The sequence below is a fragment of the Phyllostomus discolor genome, chromosome X (assembly GCF_004126475.2).
Source record: "Phyllostomus discolor isolate MPI-MPIP mPhyDis1 chromosome X, mPhyDis1.pri.v3, whole genome shotgun sequence".
Lineage (NCBI taxonomy): Eukaryota > Metazoa > Chordata > Mammalia > Chiroptera > Phyllostomidae > Phyllostomus > Phyllostomus discolor.
This window is the reverse complement of record NC_050198.1, coordinates 31471340-31490938: the sequence shown is the minus strand read 5'-3', so window position 1 is coordinate 31490938 and position 19599 is coordinate 31471340. Positions and strand designations below refer to the sequence as shown.

At 40.4% G+C, this 19599-nt stretch overlaps 1 protein-coding gene across 1 annotated transcript; it reads left to right on the top strand.

Annotated features, from left to right (window-relative positions):
* Nucleotides 1–10845: 10845 nt before the first annotated feature.
* UXT (ubiquitously expressed prefoldin like chaperone) lies at nucleotides 10846–18448 on the top strand. The gene is made up of 7 exons (XM_028522807.2): nucleotides 10846–10950; nucleotides 11135–11241; nucleotides 12359–12440; nucleotides 12580–12647; nucleotides 12913–13020; nucleotides 18058–18121; nucleotides 18356–18448. The coding sequence occupies exons 2-7, from the start codon at nucleotides 11144–11146 to the stop codon at nucleotides 18407–18409; spliced, it is 474 nt and encodes a 157-aa protein (XP_028378608.1). The 5' UTR covers nucleotides 10846–10950; nucleotides 11135–11143; the 3' UTR covers nucleotides 18410–18448.
* The last annotated feature ends 1151 nt before the right edge of the window (nucleotides 18449–19599 follow it).

Here is a 19599-nt window from a genome sequence, read left to right as displayed (position 1 = left end):
ACCTAGGTGCCCATCAGTAAATGAATGGATCAAAAAACTATAGTACATTTACACAATGGAATTCTATGCAGCAGAAAGAAAGAAGGAGCTCCTACCCTTTGCAACATCATGGATGGAACTGGAAAGCATTATGCTAATTGAAATAAGCCAGATGTTGAAAGACAAATGCCATATGATCTCACTTTTAATAGGAACCTAAACAACAAAACAAACAAGCAAAATATAACCAAAGACACTGAAATAGAGAACAGGCTGACAGTGACCAGAGGGGAGAGGGGAGGGAATTTCAGAGGAAAAGGGGAAGGGTTTACAGGAACAAGTATAAAGGACACATGGACAAAAACTAGGTGGGGGGTGGAAATGGGAAGGAGGTGGGGAGGGCTTGGGGGTGGGCTGGGATGGGAATAAAAGACAGAAAACTGTACTTGAACAACAATAAAAATAAAATAAAATACTATTATAAATGAAAAAAATAAAGCTCCTCAGGAGTTTCAGGTGCGTGGTTAAATTGCACAAGTGCTAGGTGGAACTCCCCTGGGCACCATAAGCCACTGACAAATTAACTGTCCTGGTCCATTGAGATATCCTAAAGCTCCTCCTGCTTGCAACATACCTGTATTTCAGGCTCTTCCCTCTCGTTTATTAAATTCATTCAGCCCTTCAGAACTTGCTACAAAAAGGCACTGAGGATTCATCAGTGTAGAGTCACCAACCACATCACAATGAAGAACTCACATTCTACTGGTGGAAATCAAATATTAAAATAATAAAAAATTATATATGAGGTGGTGGTAAATTATGTTGGAAAAACAAAGCAGGCTGAGGGAATATGAGGTACCAAAGACATACACATATCACAGAGTATGTATAGAGTGGCAGGACTGGTTCTGAGCCAGGTAAGAGAAATAAATAATTTTCTTTCTGAAAAAAAAGATAAATAACCATTTTACAGAGCACTATAAATGAAGACCTGGCTTGCTCAAACAAATTGTTATTGAAACCCCACAGTATTAGAAAGAAGTAGAATGTCATGGCTTTGTAAACTCTCAAGAGAGATTTCTGATATTGGTCTACTTCAACTTACCCTAACCAGGAGGTGCTGGAGTCAAATACTTCTTGGCCCTTTCCATCTGCAGAGGGCACAACCTGGGTTTCCTCCCAAGATGGAGAGAGGCAGGACAGTGAGTATCTAAAGAGACCCCATGTCAGAAATACTTTTGCTGTTACCTCCCCATACCCATATTCTATTCTAATCAAGAGAAAACCATCAGAAAAAAAACAGATTTGGGAAACATTCTACAAAATACTTGGCCAATACTCCTTAAAACCATCAAGATCATGAAAAACAAAGAAGGAGTAAGAAACTGTCACAGATCACAGGAGATTGGAGAGACATGACAAATAAATGCAATATGATACCTAGATTAGATTCTAGGACAGAAAAGTGACATTGATAGAAAAAACTAGAGTTCTGGCCAAGATGGAGGCATAGGTAGAAACCCTTTGCTTCCTCGCACAACCAAGAGGATAACAACCAATCTAAAATCAATAAACAACCAGAAGTGCCAGAAAATCAAACTGCATGGAACTCTGACAACCACAGAATTAATGAAACAGTCAACTAGAACAACCAGACTGGTGCACCAAGACAAAGAAATAAGACCCAAATGAAAGAACAGAGCAAAACTTCAGAAAGAAAGCCAAGCGATGAGGAGATAGCCAACCTATCTGATGGAGAATTTAAAGAATTCGCTGGTAATCAAGCCCACAGAACTGATTGAGCTTGGTCGAAAAATGAAAAAACAAATAAAAGATATCCAAAATGAAAATGAGATACCTTAAAGCAAAATATTCAGGGAACCAACAGTGACAGGAAGGAAACCAGGACTCAAAGCAACAATTTGGACCAAAAGGGAAAAATAAACATCCAACCGGAACAGAATGAAGAAACAAGATCTCAAAAAAGTGGAGACGAACCTCTGGTACAGCCTGAAACGTTTCAATATCCGAATTATAGGGGCGCCAGAAGGAGAAGAACAGCAAAAAATTGAAAAGTTATTTGAACAAATAATGAAGGAAAACTTCCCTAATCTGGCAAAGGAAATAGACTTCCAGGAAGTCTAGGAAGCCCAGAGAGTCCCATAGAAGTTGGACCCGAAGAAGAACACATCAAAGCACATCATCATTAAGTCACCCAACATTAAAGATAAAGAGAGAATCTTAAAAGCAGCAAGAGAAAAGGAGACAGTTACCCACAAAGGTGTTCCCATTAGACGATCAGCTGATTTCTCAAAACAAACCTTGCAGGCAAGAAGGGGCTGGAAATAATTATTCAAAGTCATGAAAGGCAAGGATTTATATCCAAGATTAATCTATCCAGCAAAGCTTTCACTTAGAACAGAAAGGAAGATAAAGTGTTTCCCAGATAAGGTCAAGTTAAAGGAATTCATCATCACCAAGCCATTATTATATGAAATGTTAAAGGGACTAATCTAAGAAAAAGAAGACAAAAATAGAATAGTAAAATGACAACAAACTCACAACTATTGACAAATGAACCTAAAAGAAAAGATAAACAACAAAAACAAAAACTAAGCAAACAACTAGAACAGGAACAAAATCAGAGAAATGGATATCACATGGAGGGATTTCAGGGGGGGGAGAGAGGAATAGGTACAGGGAAGAAGAAGCATAATTAGTAGGCGTAAAATAGACGGGGAGAGATAAAAATGTTATAGGAAACAGAGAACTCAAAGAACTTGTATGTACAACCCATGGACATGAACTAAGGGGGGGGGAATGCTGGAGGGCTGGGGTGTGTAGGGCAGAGAGGGGATAAAGGGGAAAAACTGGGAAAACTGTAATAGCATAATCAATAAAAATACTTAAAAAAAGAAAAACTAGTGAAATAGAAAGAAATACAGTTTGGAGTTTCAGTTAATAGCAATGTATCACAATTGGTTTCTTCATTTTTGACAAAGATACCATGAAAATATATGATATTAATAATGTGTAAAATTGGGTGAGGGGTATACAGAAACCCTTCAAAGTATCTTTGTAACTTTTCTGTAAATCTAGATTATTTCAAATTAAAAGATTTCAAGCACGGTTTAAAGCCTGGCAAAAGGCCATGTTTCAGTATCAACTTGAAGCTGGGTGTTAAGGACAAGGTGGAGTCATACTTTTTTCTTAACTTTATTCTGGATGTTGGAAATTATCCAGAATAAAAATATTTTAAAGAAAAAAAGCTCATTCTAATTCTTTGAAATATTTAATAAAGTAAACATGTAACAAAACAAATGAAAAAAAAAAAAGAGAGAGAGAAGACATCCCAAAAACAGAATGAAAAGGGAGAAACACACACACACAAAAACCAGTTACTCTAAAAGACTTACAGAATATTGCCCTGTCCGGGTGGCTCAGTTGGTTGGAGTGTTGTCCCATACACCAAAATGCTGTGGGTTCAATTCTCGGTCAGGACACATACCTAGATTGCAGGTTCAATTCCCCAGTTGGGGCATGTACAGGAGGAAACAAATCTCTCAATCTCTCTTTCTCTCTCTCTCTCTTTCTCTCTCTCTCTCTCCCTCCCTCCCTTTCTCTGTCTCTCTCTCCCCTTCCTCTCTCTCGCTCAAATAAATAAATATATCCTCGTGTGAGGATTTTTAAATAAATAAAAGATAGAATATTGTTTTTGTAAAAAATTATGTGTTAATTTGAAACCTAGTTGATACCATCTGAATCCACACGTCAATCTTAGCTTCAATAAAGACAGGGTGACAGACATTTGGTAATAGGAAGCACACAGCACCATCTCTGAAGCATGACCAAGAGCAATTGAACCTAAATCTAATCTAGCATCTAGATGTAGCTCATGTTTACAAGAAATACCAAGAACGGAAAAACAAATTAAAAGATTATGATGAAAAAAATCAGCTGGATCAGGTTGTAGAGCATTCTACAAAGCAAATAACCAGAGTTCTCCACCAAATCAATTTCATTTTAAAAGGGAGGGAGTGGCTTTTCTTCCCTCCAGGTGCATACCTTTGCTTTCTTTCTCCTAAGTTCCAATGGCCCTTCTTTTGCCTTTGTAACTTGTTTCCTGAGCCCACTCAGCCAAGCTGGCTCACTTCTTCCACAGCTCATTTCTTCTACCTCTGTGATTTTCTAAATAAACTTTTGGAAAAAAAGGGGGGGAAAGGTAGAGAGCTGTTATGACTTGAGATATAACAGCAAAATACAATGTATAAACCTTCATTTATACCCCACCTTCTTCCTCTTAGATAATTTTGAAGCAAATCCCATACATCCTCTCATTTCTTCTTAAATATTTTAATGTTACTTTCCCAAATAAGAATGCCTTTGAAAATAATTACCGTAATATTACCACACCTAAAAATGTTACAGTTCCAGATTATTGGCAAGTATTCAATGTTGAAATGTCCTCAATTTTCTCACACATTTAAAAATAGCAGTTTGTTTTGAAACAGGATGTAGATAAGGCTCACACATTATAACTGGCTGATATATTTCTTAATCTAGTGGGTGCTCCTCACCCACTTCTTTTATTTCTCTTTGCGTGTATGTGTTGGTGAAAAGAGATAGTCTTGAAGAAGTTGCAAATGGATGTATTCAGAATGTTATTTTACATGTTCCCCTGTTCCCTATATTTCTGGTAAATTGGTGGTTACAACTATTAATAAGATTTCAATCCAACATTTTGTCAATGTGACCAATGTGTTTCCATCAGGTTGGGACGTCAAATTGCCAGGGTTGTGTGTGTGTGTGTGTGTGTGTGTGTGTGTGTGACTTTAACAGTAATTGGTGGTTATTGCCTACTTTCAAAATAGTTTGCAAAAATGGTATTCTAATTCTATCATGCCTTCTTCACCCAATAAAAGACCACTTTTGTTTTTAAAAAACTTTCATCAACAACTTGGTTATCCTGAATCACAGGTCATATAAAATAGGCAGAATAAATGTTTGATTCTTTCCCTTTATTTAAGGAAATTTCAAATTAACAAAGTGATTTACTAGTACCTCTAAGTGTGACCTATGAGTTGTTTTGTTCCTGTATGAACTCTTGGATTTGAACATATTTCATGTACTTCAATCCATCACACATATCCATTATGATGTTCCAATTGTCCCATCTTTTTTGCCAGTGGAAGCTTCTATGATTGATTTGTGAGTTCTTTTAACATGCATAGAGTAGTCTTTGAAAGCTTCCTTGCTAGCTGGAATGACAAGATGTTCCAACATTATTTTATATATTTCTTTCTATAGTCCTAAAATATTCATTTTGAAAAGGAGCCCTGACTGCTTTTAGTAGGTAATGGTATGTATAGACTCCCATCTGAACAGTAGGACTTTTCATTGCCACTGCATTGACCATTACTTTTAAGACTTTTTAGTGCACATAGAAAAATAAGTATTTTTAATCATAAAAGACATCATGAGTCATGTTGATACTTCTGATTCAAATTTAGGTTAACATATTGTACACATTTGAATCTATCTTCTTTCTGTGTTATAGGCTGAATAGTCTCTGCACCCCCACCAAATACATGCAAAAGTTTCAAAATAAGAATAGATGAACATAGATGCTAAAATCCTCAACAATATATTAGCAAACCGAATACAGCAATGCTTCAAAAAGATCATACACCATGATCAAGTGGGATTTATTCCAGGAATGCAAGGTGGATACAACATTCACAAATCAATAAATGTGATTCACCATATAAACCAAATGAGGGATAAATACCACATGATCATATCAATAAATGCAAAAACAGCATTTGATAAAATCCAGCAACCATTTATGATGAAAACTCTCAGCAAAGTGGGATTAGAGGGAACATACCTAAACATAATAAAGGCCATATATGACAAACCCACTGCCAGCATCATACTCAATGAGCTAAATCTACAAGCATTCCCCTTAAGATCGGGAACAAGACAGGGATGTTCACTTTTACCTCTCTTATTCAACATACTACTGGAAGTACTAGCCACAGCAATCAAAACAAGAATATGAAATAAAATGCACCCAAATTGGGAAGGAAGAAGTAAAACTGTTATTATTTGCAGATGACATGATACCATACATAGAGAACCCCAGAGATTCCACCAAGAAACTAGTAGAACTGATAAATGAATTCAGAAAAGTAGCAGGATACAAAATTAAAATTCATACATCAGTTGCATTTTTAAAGTATATTTTATTGATTTGCCATTACAGTTGTCCTATTTCCCCCTTTTATTCCCCTCTGCCTTGCACCACCCCACCAATATTCCCCGCCCCCTTAGTTCATGTCCATGAGTCATACATATAAGTTCTTTGGCTTCTACATTTTCTATACCATTCTTAACCTCCCCCTGTCTATTTTGTATCCACCATTTATGCTTCTTATTCCCTGTACCTTTTCCTCCATTCTTCCTCATCTCCCTCCCTACTGATAACCCTCCACGTGATCTCCATTTCTGTGATTCTGTTCCTGTTCTATTTGTTTTCTCAGTTGCATTTTTATATGCCAAATAACAAATTAACGGAAAGGGAAATTAAGAAAACAATCCTATTCACAATTGCTACAAAAAGAATGAAACACGTAGGAGTAAACTTACCCAAGAATGTAAAAGACCTTTACTTGCAAAACTATAAGACACTGAAGAAATTGAAGATGCGAATAAGTGGAAGCACATACTGTGTTCACGGATAAGAATAATTAACATCATTAAGCTGTCCTTACTACCCAAAGCAATCTATAGATTCAATGCAATTCCTATAAAGATTCCAATGACATATTTCATGGAACTAGAACAAATATTTCAAAAATTTATATGGAACCACAAAAAGCCCCACACAGCAACAATGATCCTGAGAAAGAACAAAGTTGAAGGAATCACACTACCTAATATCAAATAATATGATGAGGCAATAGTAATCAAAATAAGAATACCAATGCTACTACCAAAAATATAATTACTAGAAATAGTTTAAATTTTTGCAGGGTGTTTTGTTTTGGATATACTCTAACTGGGATGCACAGTAAAGTTTTAAGCACTTAAAAATTCCTTTCTCAACCCTGGCTGGTGTAGCTCAGTGGATTGAGTGCGGGCTGGGAACCAAAGTGTCCCAGGTTCGATTCCCAGCCAGGGTACATGCCTGGGTTGCAGGCCATAACCCCCAGCAACCGCACATTGATGTTTCTCTCTCTCTCTTTCTCTCTCTCTCTCTCTCTCTCCCTCTCTGTCTGTCTGTCTGTCTCTCTCTCCCACCCTTCCCTCTCTAAAAATAAATAAAATCTTTAAAAAAAATTCCTTTCTCTATGGCTATGCTACCAACTTACAGAGTAGATCCCTGTGATTATATTTACATAACTAGACCTCGCAGGGATCTACTGTTTGAATGGACATCTGATTGGATGTGTCAATGTGTACCCACAGAAGTCCACAGCAAGGAGGCAATATTTCATCTCCTATGAGGGATACTAAAGGAGAAAAACAATTTTTTTTCCTTGATGTGAGAAAAGAATATTAAACAGAAGTAACATGTGAAAGAAGAAACAAAGAAATACTTGTCGTAAGGATGCTCAACTTAGGGGAAGATTAGCTGCACCTAGAGAGAACTTGAACAGCATAAAAAAAAGGACATGGAAACTATAAAAATAACCAGTCAGAAATGAGGGATACACTAATTGAAATGAAGAGTAATTTGCAGGGAATCACCAGTACAGTAGATGAAGCTGATAATTAAATCAGTGATGTGGAACATAAGAAAGAAAAAAACACCCAGTCAGAACAGCAAAAAGAAAAAAAGAACTCCCTAAAACAAAGACACTATAAGGAGCCTCTGGGACAACTTCAAGCAGACCACCATTTGCATCACGGGGTGCCAGAAGGAGAAGAAAGAGAGCAAGGAATTGAAAACCTATTTGAAAAAATGATTAAAACTTCTCTAACCTCATAAAGGAAATAGACATACAAGTCTAGGAAGTGCAGAGTCCCAAACAAGATGAATGCAACAAGGCCCACACCAAGACACATCATAAAATGCCAAAGGTTAAAGGCAGAGAATCTTAAAAGCACCAAGAGAAAAGCAGTTAGTCATCTGCAAAGGAGCTTCCATAAGACTCTCAGGTGATTTCTCAACAGAAACTTTGCAGGTGAGAAGGGATTGGCAAGAAATATTCAAAGTAATGAAAAGCAAGGACCTATAACCAAGATTACACTACATGGAAAAACTACCATTAAGAATACAAGAACAAGCCCTGGCTGGCGTAGCTCAGTGGATTGAGCGTGGGCTGGGAACCCAAGTGTCCCAGGTTCGATTCCCAGCCAGGGTACATTCCTGGGTTGCAGGCCATAACCCCCAGCAGCCCCACATTGATGTTTCTCTCTCTCTCTCTCTCCCTCCCTTCCTTCCCTTTCTAAAAATAAATAAATAAAATCTTAAAAAATATATTAAAAAAATACAAGAACATCCCAAACAAAAAATAAATAAAAGCTAAAGGGCTCATCACTACCAAGCCAGTATTACATGAAATGTTAAAGGGTCTTAAGGAAAAAAGAAGAGGAGGTGGAGGAGGAAGAGAAGGAAGAGAAGATCACATGAACAATAAAAAGGCAATAAATATATATCTATCAATAAATGAATCTAAAAAAAACAAAAAATAAATGGAGAAGCAGAACAGACTCACAGATACAGAGAACATTTTGACTGTTGCCAGATGGGCAGGACGTTGGAGGGATGGGTGAAAAATGTGAAGGAATTAAGAAATACAAATTGGTTGTTACAGAATAGTCACGGGGATGTAAAGTACAGCATAGGGAATGCAGTTGATAATATTCTAATAATTACATATACTGTCAAATGGGTAATAGATTTATTGATTGGGATGATCAGTAAGTATGTAAAGTCTAATCACTGGGTGTACACCTGAAACTAATATAATTTTGTATGTCAACTATAACTGGAAAATAAAAAATGATTTAAATTAATCTTTCCATTTTAAGTGTTGGCAAATCATAAATACTGTTTCTTTTAAACTCTGTAAAGCCAAACAAAACACATCTCTCAGATGGATTCAGCCCATGACTTCCAGTTTATTTTATATATATAATTATATATATAAAATATATATCCCATGAATTATATATATATATATATATATATAATTCATGGGATGCAGCCCATGACTGCCAGTTTATTTTATATATATATAAGTTTATATATATAAGTTTAAATTATATATATAATTTATTTATTTTTAGAGAGAGGGAGAGAAATATCAATGTGTGGTTATCTCTTGTGCATGCCCCACTGGGACCCGGCCAGGAACCCAGGCATGTGCCCTGACTGGGAAACCAGCCGGCAACCTCTTGGTTCACAGACTAGCACCCAATCCACTAAGCCACACCAGCCAGGACATGATATATATATTTTTAATGTACATACAGAGGAGTGAACAAACTAGGTAAAGTTGGCATCATTTTCTCAGACTATAGATAATTACTTTTCCTGAAGCCAGGGACTCTGAGCAAAGCTGGGGAACTCTACTGTGAATTTCCAGGCTGCTTTAGTGTGGGCTGTTTTGAACTGCCTCTTCTTGCACAATTATCTGAAATAAGGCAGGCTTCTTTATAATTAAGGGCTGACCATTGAGTACCCACTCTCTAGCATTGCCTATGCCCCAACACTTGGCTGTGTCCATTGTTTAATATCTTTTCTCCTTTTCATTCCTTGTCTCCCCTTGGAGAATTTCACTCTCAGCTGATGATAAAACTGAGATCAGTACCATTTGCAAACTGCTCAGACAAAAGGCTTTAGAAGAGGGCAAAGCTGTTGTTTTAAACTAGGTTCCTTTTGTTTGTGTGATCTATAGATTTTATTTATTCAGCTTTCTATCCCTGAAAACCCAGAAAATTGAAAACTAATTTGATAACAGCTATCTAAACATTTCTGCACAAAAAGGATTATGATATGAACTATAGCCATTTATTTAGATTACTTAAATGACTATATGTAACAAATCCAGATTCTGCATTTAATTGAATGATGATTTAAATATCTTGATCTATATGGAATTAGAATTGGGCAATCTCTTAGAATAGATTCATAGTAATTTTACATTTTAAAATTTGGGGGAAATCAGAAAGGGATGCTCATTATTCCCAATTAATAAAATCATTTGGCTGAAAGAGATCTAAAAAAAACCACTCAGTAACTTGAATGCAAATAATAATAATAATTAAAACCTTACACATTTTTTAAAAACATAGAAACTATTCCTAACTATAAGACAGCTGATCTTGGGCTGAGGACTTCAATGACCCTCCATTTAACGGGCATATTAAATGAGGTGATTAAACAAAGTGCGTTGTCAATTTCTGCTTGAATCCCAGTTATGCATTGTAACTCGCAGAACTGAAATTATCAAGGATGAATTTTCGAAAAATTGTATCCGTTTGAAACTTTTAAAATGCTCACATTCATTCCCAGTACCGAGAATCAAAGGCAAAATTCCCCTGTAAAAAAAATAAAAATCCAGGGCGATAGGTCATGGGCAGGTACTCCCCTTTCACAGACCAGAACCATAAACAATTCTTGCCCTTCTGATTCCAAAGATCTGGCTTTCACATACTCAATGTTTTTTACTCTACCTCCACCTGTTCGTCCCGCCTGCCCCAGAACACCCCCACCAGCCACGCACGGTCCCCAGAGGTTCCGCGCCTACAATCCCTGTTCCCAACCTCTGCAATCCGCTGCAACCTCCTAGGATTCCTTAAAGCCCCGCCCTCCTCTTCTCGGCCTGTGGCCTTTTCTTTCGTTCAGGACCGCCCCTGCCCACCTATTTGGTTGGCCGGCGCCCTCATCATGCGTCATTTAGCCGCGCCACCCGGAAGCCATGGTTCGTACCAACCGTTCTTACTGCTGGCCGCTCTAAGGTGAGGGTTGAGTTTGGGTATCTCTGGGTGACGGGGGTCCCAGAGTTGAAAGGGGAAGAAAGCGGATCAGCCCCACTAAATGTTAGCCGGATGTGCCCACTCCCAACTTTGAGAGGGTGCAGATTTACTGTGCGTGAAGGCACATTGAGTGGTCAACGTGGCCTTCCCCCTCCTCATTCCTCAGGAGCCCATCATGGCGACGCCCCCTAAACGGCGGGCTCTGGATGCCACTGGGGAGAAAGTGCTGCGCTATGAGACCTTCATCTCTGACGTGCTGCAGCGGGACCTGCAGTGAGTGACAGCGCCGGGGTGGGGCGTTAGGGACGTTGGGAGTCAGGGCCTAGCATTCCGATTGGTGCGCAAGGCATTCGGAGCCCGGCCCTACGCGCCAGAGAGGGAAGGAGGGGCGACAATCCCAGTGCGACTGGACCAGGACGTGGCGTCTTTAAAGCGTTTGCCCACGCACGCGCAGTCTGTGATGTCCCTGAGCGGTTAAGAGCTAGCTTTCCTAGGCCAGAGTTTTGAGAGTCAAAACCGGTTTTGGCCATTTAAGCACCCGTGTGAACACATGGTGCCTTGCCTTGTGTCTCTATCTGTGAAATGGGGAATTTTATGGAACCTTTCTCTGGTGGTGGTTTGGAGTTTTCTGTTCTTGTAAAGGATTTAATGTAGATACGAGGTCAAAGAGTATGGAAAATTATTATTATCATTATTAATCTGAGCAAGAAGTAGAATGTTCAGAACTAGAATTAAGAGCATCCTAAAAGGGATGGAGGACTTTTCTAGGGTGAGAAATGGACATTCTGATTGGAGAGAGGCATCGGGAATAGTATATAATACTAACAAATAATAGATATCAGCCGTGGCTGGTATGTCTCAGTGGATTGAGTGCCGGCCTGCAAACCAAAGGGTAGCCAGTTTGATTCCCAGTCAGGGCACATGCCTAGGTTGCAGGCCAGGTCCCCAGTAGGGGGGCAAATGAGAGGTAACCACACATTGATGTTTCTCTTCTCTTTCTCCCCCACCTCCCCACTTTCTAACACTAATAAATAATACATATATGGAGCTTACTATTTGACAGGTACTATTCTAAGTACTTTACAGTAAACACCCATTTAATCCATCTAATGACTCTATGAGATAATACTTGTCATCCGTACTTTATAGACAGGGACATTGAATCCTAAAGAGGTTATGTACTTACCAAAGTCACAGCTAGTAAAAAGGAGAGCCTGGGTTTGGACCCACACAGTCTGACCTGGAGTCCAAATCTTAACTTCTGCACTAAAACCTCTCCTTAGGGCACCATGACTTGAGGGTATCAGAGGGTCATGTTATGAGGTATTCCGAGAAGGACAGGGCTTCCCATTGGTCACCATTTTACTCTTGTCCCATCATGTCCCACCAGAAAGGTACTAGAGCATCGTGACAAGGTATATGAGCAGCTGTCCAAATACCTTCAACTGAGAAATGTCATCGAGCGTCTCCAGGTAAAGATGCCAAGGTTGGGTACCTTTTTGTGGGGGGTAGGGAGGGGAGGGGCATGGGAGGAGATACCTCAGACTGAAACCTGTCACCTGACCTAAAAGTTAACCACTAACTCCTACCTCTTTTTCTCTGATCCCACAGGAAGCTAAGCACTCGGAATTAAATATGCAGGTGGACTTGGGCTGTAATTTCTTTGTTGACACAGTGGTGTGAGTATCTGCCTACCCCTCTAATCCCACAGGGTTCAGCTTTCCCCTTCCTTTGTTCAACAAATTGTTTGAGTATTTGCTATGTACCAGACACTCTGCTAGGTGCTGGAGATGTGACAGGGAATAAAATGGGACAAAATCCCTGCCCTCCCAGAGCTTCAACTTGGGGAAGGCAGGGAAGGGGAGTAAGAAAATCTTAAACTGTATGGTATGCTAAACAGGGGTGAGAACTTTCCCCCACTTCTTCTAACCACTGTTTCCTTAGCCCAGACACTTCACGGATCTACGTGGCCCTTGGATATGGTTTTTTCCTGGAGCTGACATTGGCAGAAGCTCTCAAATTTATTGATCGTAAGAGCAATCTCCTCACAAAGTAAGTCTATTCCATGAGGACAGTGTCTAAAAATGCCACTGTTTGCAACACCCCTCCCCTTTTCCCCATGGCTTCCTGGGATACTTAGGGACTCAACTCCCCTCCTCAGGGCTAGGGCTGAGGAAAATAGGGATGCAAAGCTCAGCCCCAGGTATAGCACTTATTAAGCACTCAATGGTCTTTGTATTGGGTTGGCCAAAAAGTCCATTTTTTTTTTTTAGTTTTTTTTTCCCCTGTAAAATTATAGAGACATTTTTCATTTTCACCAGTAAATTGATTGATTTGGATATTTTGAGTATGTTGGCTATCTCCTGTGTGGTATAACCTTGATTGTTCTCAACTAATGTATCGATTTGATCACTATCAACTTCAACTGGTCCGTCTGACTGTGGAGCATCGTCCAGTGAGAAATCTCCGGGATAAAACTTCACAAACCACTTTTAACATGTTCGATCAGTCATATCACCTTCTCCATACACTGCATAGATCTTTTTTTTGCATTTCAGTTGTGTTTTTACCTTTCTTGAAATAATAAAGTATAATATGCTGAAAATGTTGTATATTTTCTTCCATCTTCAGTATTAAAATGGCTACACAAAAACTTAATCAATTTTGATAACTTTTTTTAAATGCATGCTGATATGACAGCTGTCACAATACAACCTAACAAAATTGTTTTGAATGAAGTTAAAGACAACTAAGTACTAGAGCCATTTTATGGGAAAAAACAAATGAACTTTTTGGCCAACCCAATATTTCTTATTCACACAAACATGCATTGGGTATCTGCTATATGCCAGACCCTGTGCTTGATGGTGGGGAGGCAGCAGTGAACAAGACAGAAGGGCTTCTTAAAGGCTTACATCCTAGAAGAACTATATTGTTACACATAACCACAATTTTGACCAGAGCCTATAAATCACTAACAGTAAAACAAGTTATCTCTGGCTTCACCTCTGGCTAATTTTTTTTTTCTTGTTCGGTGCTCTCACCACACTGACCTGCACAGGCTTCTTTAAACATCCCAGAATGATCCCACTTCAGGGTGATTGCAGTGGGTGTTCTCTCTGCCTGCAGTACTCCTTCCCAGGTACCTGCATGGCTCCTTTCTCCTCACTCAGTGTAAGTCTTACTTAAATGTCACTTTCTCAATAATGTCTTCTGTAACATCACTTTAAAATTGCAACCCTTGGCACTCCTGATTCCCTTCCCTTGTTCTACTTTTTCTTTTTTTCCCTAGCACTTATGACCTCCTAATGTTTACATCTTTCTAATGTTCATTGCCTCCTCCCATTGGGATATAAGGCTTACAAAGGGAGGTATTTTGTCTGTACCCCAAGTGACAAGCATAGTACCTAGCATGTAGTAGGTATTTGTGTTTGTTGAATGAATTTAAAAGCATATGATGGAAACAGGTTGAAGGGGGGATTGAAGCAGATCTCTGTTGGTGGTGATAGGGAGGTAATGTGATAAGAAAGCATGGGCTGTGCTTGTTTTTAAGGTCTCATGCAGGGAGGGGGAATCGGGAGTGTGGATGAAAAGTTTGAAATGTAGCTAGGGAAGGCCTCCCAGAGGCAGTGACATTTGAGTCATTTGGTTAAGTTAACAAGACAGCAGGCTGTCTGGGAAAGAACATTCCTGGCAAGGGACCTGTGTGCCTGTGGTGGTAGAGGAATAGTCAGGAGAGGCAAGCATGGCTCATTTGCAGTGAGTGAAGGGATGCTGAGCAATATACTTAGATTAACAACACCTCACTAAAGTGAATACTACTGATCTAAAATTCCGTCTGGGTTATATTTATCTTTATTTCTATGTTCATCTCTTCCAAACTTGCCTCCCTTAGGGTTCTAGTACTTCTCTTTTCCAACCTTTGCAGGGTTTCAGTGTTAGTAACCCACAAAGAGCCTCAGACTTGCTGAGATTTCTAAATCTTAGTGATCAGACCTGTTGGTGATCATGTTGGTTGAGGGGCCTACTCTCCTGGGCCAGCACAGTTCTGAGCTGGTGGTCATTTAGACCAAGACCATCTCTTATAACAAATCTTTTCTTGTTACATCATGGAATTCATGAACCTTTCAAATAGATTTTAATTTTATGAAACTTGATGTCTTTCCCTAAAATGAGGTATTTATATTGTTAGTGCCTGTTCCCTTGTCTGGTCTTTTTGGAATACTGGCATGGTTTATCAGTGTGATGAGAAATGTTGAATCTCTTATTACTTAATTATAATTAGTAGCACTCCCTAGAAGTTTAATCTTTCTAGAAAATGAGAATTTGAGTCTGTGTCGCTCACTCCCCACTTTAAAATGCTTGGTTACTTATGGCAAACTTTGAACGTTCTCTCAGGTTATTTTATGTGGTCAAAATGGCCTGTGAGTTCTTCCTGTTCTTAGTATATTTCTTTGTTTGGGGAGTGGGGGGAGCAGGTCTCTTTGTATATTCTTTCCTGATTACACAGAAAGGAGTACACATTCACACCCATAAACAGATATGTCATTATAGAAGGAGCAGAATAACCATCTGACTATTAACATTGCCTTGCATATTAAATCAGTAGCAGTAAATTAAATATATCCCTTTTGTGTTACAACTAGCATTTGGTGACTATACTTTTCTCCTTTTTAAATGTTGATCTCACAGCCTTTCATAGACTAAGCTTGTACCATTAAGTAATTTTGTTCTTTTCTTTGATGTTCAAATTGTCCCTGATCAAGGGATCGAGCTGACCCGGGTCATTCCTCTGTTTTTTTATCACTACCCTAGATATTCCTGAAAGCATTCTTGCTTCCTGGCAACAACACCATCCACTGTTTATTTATTGTCCTTAAACATAGACTACCATCTTTTGAGGACTTCAGATTCCTTTCAGTGGAGTAGTCATTCACTTATTCCTTCAACATACATTGGGTGCTTACTATGTGCTTACTATGGGTGTTTTGGTTCCTGGGGATACAGCAGGGAACAAAGCAGACCAAGTCTCTGCCACATCTTACACAGTTTACATTCTGGCCAGGGGAGACAGACAAAAAATATGAAGACAGTGATATAGTGTGTCACAGGTTGACAGTGCTACAGAGGGCCCTGGCTGGTGTGGTTCAGTAGATGGAGTCCTGGCCTGCGAACCAAAGGGTTGCCAGTTTGATCCCCAGTTAGGGCACATGCCTGGATTGCAGGCCAGGTCCCCAGTTGGGGGTGTGCGAGGAGCAAACACACATTGATGTTTCCCTGTCTTTCTCCCTACCTTCCCCTATCTCTAAAAATAAATAAATAAAATCTTCAAAAAAAAACCCAACTAGACAATGCTATAGAGGAATGCAAATTAGAACAAATTACAGTTGTAATTTTAAATAGAGTGCTTGATTAGATGTGGGTGTGTGAGAGAAAGGAGTCCAGGGTTTTGGCTGAACAACTGGAAGGATGGAGTTGTCATTATCTGAGATGGAGGAGATAGTGGGGAGCACATTTGGAGGGGGAGATCATGAGTTCAGTCTAGGATATGTTAAGTGTGAAGTGCTTGTTAAACATTGAAGTTGAGTTTTTGAAGATTTAGTTAAAACTGCCAAGTCTGGAGTTGGGAGAGAGGTCTAGACTGAAAATATAAATTTGGGAGATCTTGGTATATAAATAGGTTCATACCATTTTTTTCTAATTTATCAGCCTTCTACTTTTTTTACAGTATTTAGTTTCCCTAAAACTGACTCTTACATTTACAGCACAATCCACATTTCTTGTGTTGATATCAAGATCCTGCATGATCTAGCCCCTCCCTACTTCTTGGACCTTATAACAATTTTCTTCCATTATTCACTTAATTTTCTAATACTCTGGCCTGACTGCTCCTCAAAAAGCTCTTTCCTGCCTCTTGGCCTTCTTTGTGGAAAAGACCTTCCTTACTGTTTAATTCTTATGCATTCTTTATTCTTCAGAAAAGCCTCCCTTAACCCTTTGTGTCACTGAGGATTCTTTTGGGTGAGACTGGTTTATGTAACTCAACATTCTAGGTCCAGAGTGGTTTCAGCCAACTCCAGCTTCCCATTTGCTTAGGTCTTTCTTGAGCCCCCTCTCTTACACCCTACATTTAATCCTTTGGTAAATCCTTTTGACTCTGCCTTCAAAATATATCCCAAATCCAATGATTTCTCATCATCTCAACTGCTGCTACTATGGCCTGAGTCTCCAACTCTCGCCTGTCTATTGCAGTAGCTCCCTCACTGGATTTCTGCTTCCATACCAGATCTCCTTATCCACAGTGAATTCTCCGAACAGCAGCCGGATGGAGCCTCTAAAACCCTAGTCAGTTCACATCCCTGCTGTGATCACAGCCTAACTCCCATCCCACTTACAGTAAAAGCCAGAGTCCTTACCATGACCTTGTAGGTTTTACAGGATCTGCCTTCCCCATTTACTTCTCTGACCTTACCTCCTACAATCCGCTTTCATTTAGTTTTCTCCAGCCACACTGGTCTCTCTGCTGTGCCTCAAATATGCCAGGTACACCCCGACCTCAGTGCCTTTGCATTTGTTGCCCCTTGAGTCTGGAGCACTCATCCTCCACACATATCCAGATGATTCACTTCTTCATTTTAAGTTTTTACTCAAACACTTCTCAGTGAAGCCATCCCTAAGCACTTTAATTAGAATCACACCCCCACTTTTGTACTCCTTATCTCTCTTATTGTCTTAATTTTTTATCATACTTAGAACTATCTGACATACTCTATATTTTATACCATTATTTGTCCCTCTCAATGAGAATTTCAGCTTCACGAAGCCAAGATTTTTGTTTGTTGTGTTTTCTGCTGTCTCTCCAGTACCTAAACCCACCAGGCATAGAGTAGGGATTCAGTAAATGTTTTTGAATAGTGCAGCCCAGATCATGGCCAGGCATCTCTGCATAGGAGCAGTTCTGGTAGTGGTAAGTCCAACTGCCTGCCATGTGGGAGTCATGCTGGACATAGATAGTTCTGGAAGTGATGAGGAAGCCTCATCCTCATGATCACGGGGCTCACTTTGCCCTTTCTTGTTTCTTTTCTCCAGGCTCAGCGACAGCCTCACCAAGGACTCGATGAATATCAAGGCCCATATCCACATGTTGCTAGAGGTGAGAGCAGTTCACCCTACTCCCAGACTCTGTCTCCAAATGCATTTACCTTCCTCAGGTGGTGACCTGAGGAAGGGAGAGAGCCAGAGACCGGAAGGTCCATCTGTCCCTCTAAACTGGAACTAAACTGGAGCTAAACGAGCTAGGGTAGCTCTGAGGGAGGGGAGGTCAGAGCAGGCCTGGGACAGGGCCTGGACCTAGTCTCTGTTCATTCTCTTCTGTCCTCTTTTTCAGGGGCTTAGAGAACTACAAGGCCTGCAGGATATCCCAGAGGAGCCTCGCCATTGACTTCTTCCCCCTCCAGATATTAAAGAGCCTGAAAGCCTGTTTGAGTCACACGGCCCTTCTTTTTCCCCTTAACCCCTACTGTTCACTAAGGTGGCCCGTCTCTAAAGCACAAAGTTACTAGGAGGCCCAGAGATCCATCCAGTCTCTGTGTGGAACCTTTAAAGTGCACCTGAAGTCCTACCTCCAGACTGTTACTTGGCAGCATTCGCTGTTAGACTTAACTGCTCTGCCCTCACTTCTGTTGCCTTGACAACCTGGGCCCCCACCTGACCCTTCCATTCCTTTTCTTGGACACCATTCTTTTAATTACTATACAGAATGGGTCAATTCAGGGTGGAGGTTTGTTCTCAAGGCAGTCAATCTTTCACTCCTGGCCCTAAAGTTAATCCCTCTCCCACACCCTAATCATTCCTCAGGTACCTTAAATTACACCCATGCCCAGTCCGACCCAAACTGGCCTGGCTACTGCTTCTAAATAGTTCCAGTTTCCACCAAGGGGCACAGAGCCAGATCCCGCCTTCCCTGGTCTGGCCCCTATTTCTAGGTTGAGTCTAGCATCCAATAAATGCAAAGCCAAGTTCAACCCCTTTATAACTCTGACTGTAGCTTTATAATTCTGACCCCACCCTCAGCATTCAGTTTCCACCACTCAGCTTCTTCGCTTGTCTGGCAACTGTCCTGCTCTCCTACCTCGGCTCCGTTCTAAATTCGTCTTCTAGCCAATCATTATAGACTTACTCTGCCGGCCTACGCAGAGCCCTGGCCCGACCCCTTTCCTGCCGGCTGCTACGCCCACTTCTATATAAGTCCTGCTTCCGCTCAGCAGCATGGAGGGCAGCACCACCCTGTTTGTGTTGGCAGCTGTCTAGGAGTCCCTCATTCTCCAATCTGCAAAAGGCAGGACCCACCCACCCCAATGCTCCAAAACTGTCTTCTGTCAATCCGCTAGAGGCTAATCTGTGCGAGGCAGGTGACCCCCAGAACCTTGTCAATAGCCCATGGTCTATCAGTCACTCTTGAGCCAATCAGCGTGTAGCACCCGCGAGGCCGAGAACGCCCCCTTGGAGCCCGCCATCTGCGTTCCAACAGCTCCCCTCGGGCCAGTCAAGGCATAGCTCTGGGAGGCAAGGGCCCGCCCCCCAACCCTGGACGTTCAGGTCAATCTATGGCTCTTGGCCAATCAGCGAACC

Bases quoted from the DNA above. Each gene is read 5' to 3' on its own strand.
- UXT (XM_028522807.2), top strand. From the start codon at position 11,144: ATGGCGACGCCCCCTAAACGGCGGGCTCTGGATGCCACTGGGGAGAAA. The intron at 11,242-12,358 runs GTGAGTGACAGC...ATGTCCCACCAG, and splicing joins GTGCTGCAGCGGGACCTGCA to AAAGGTACTAGAGCATCGTG. The intron at 13,021-18,057 runs GTAAGTCTATTC...TCTTTTCTCCAG, and splicing joins AAGAGCAATCTCCTCACAAA to GCTCAGCGACAGCCTCACCA.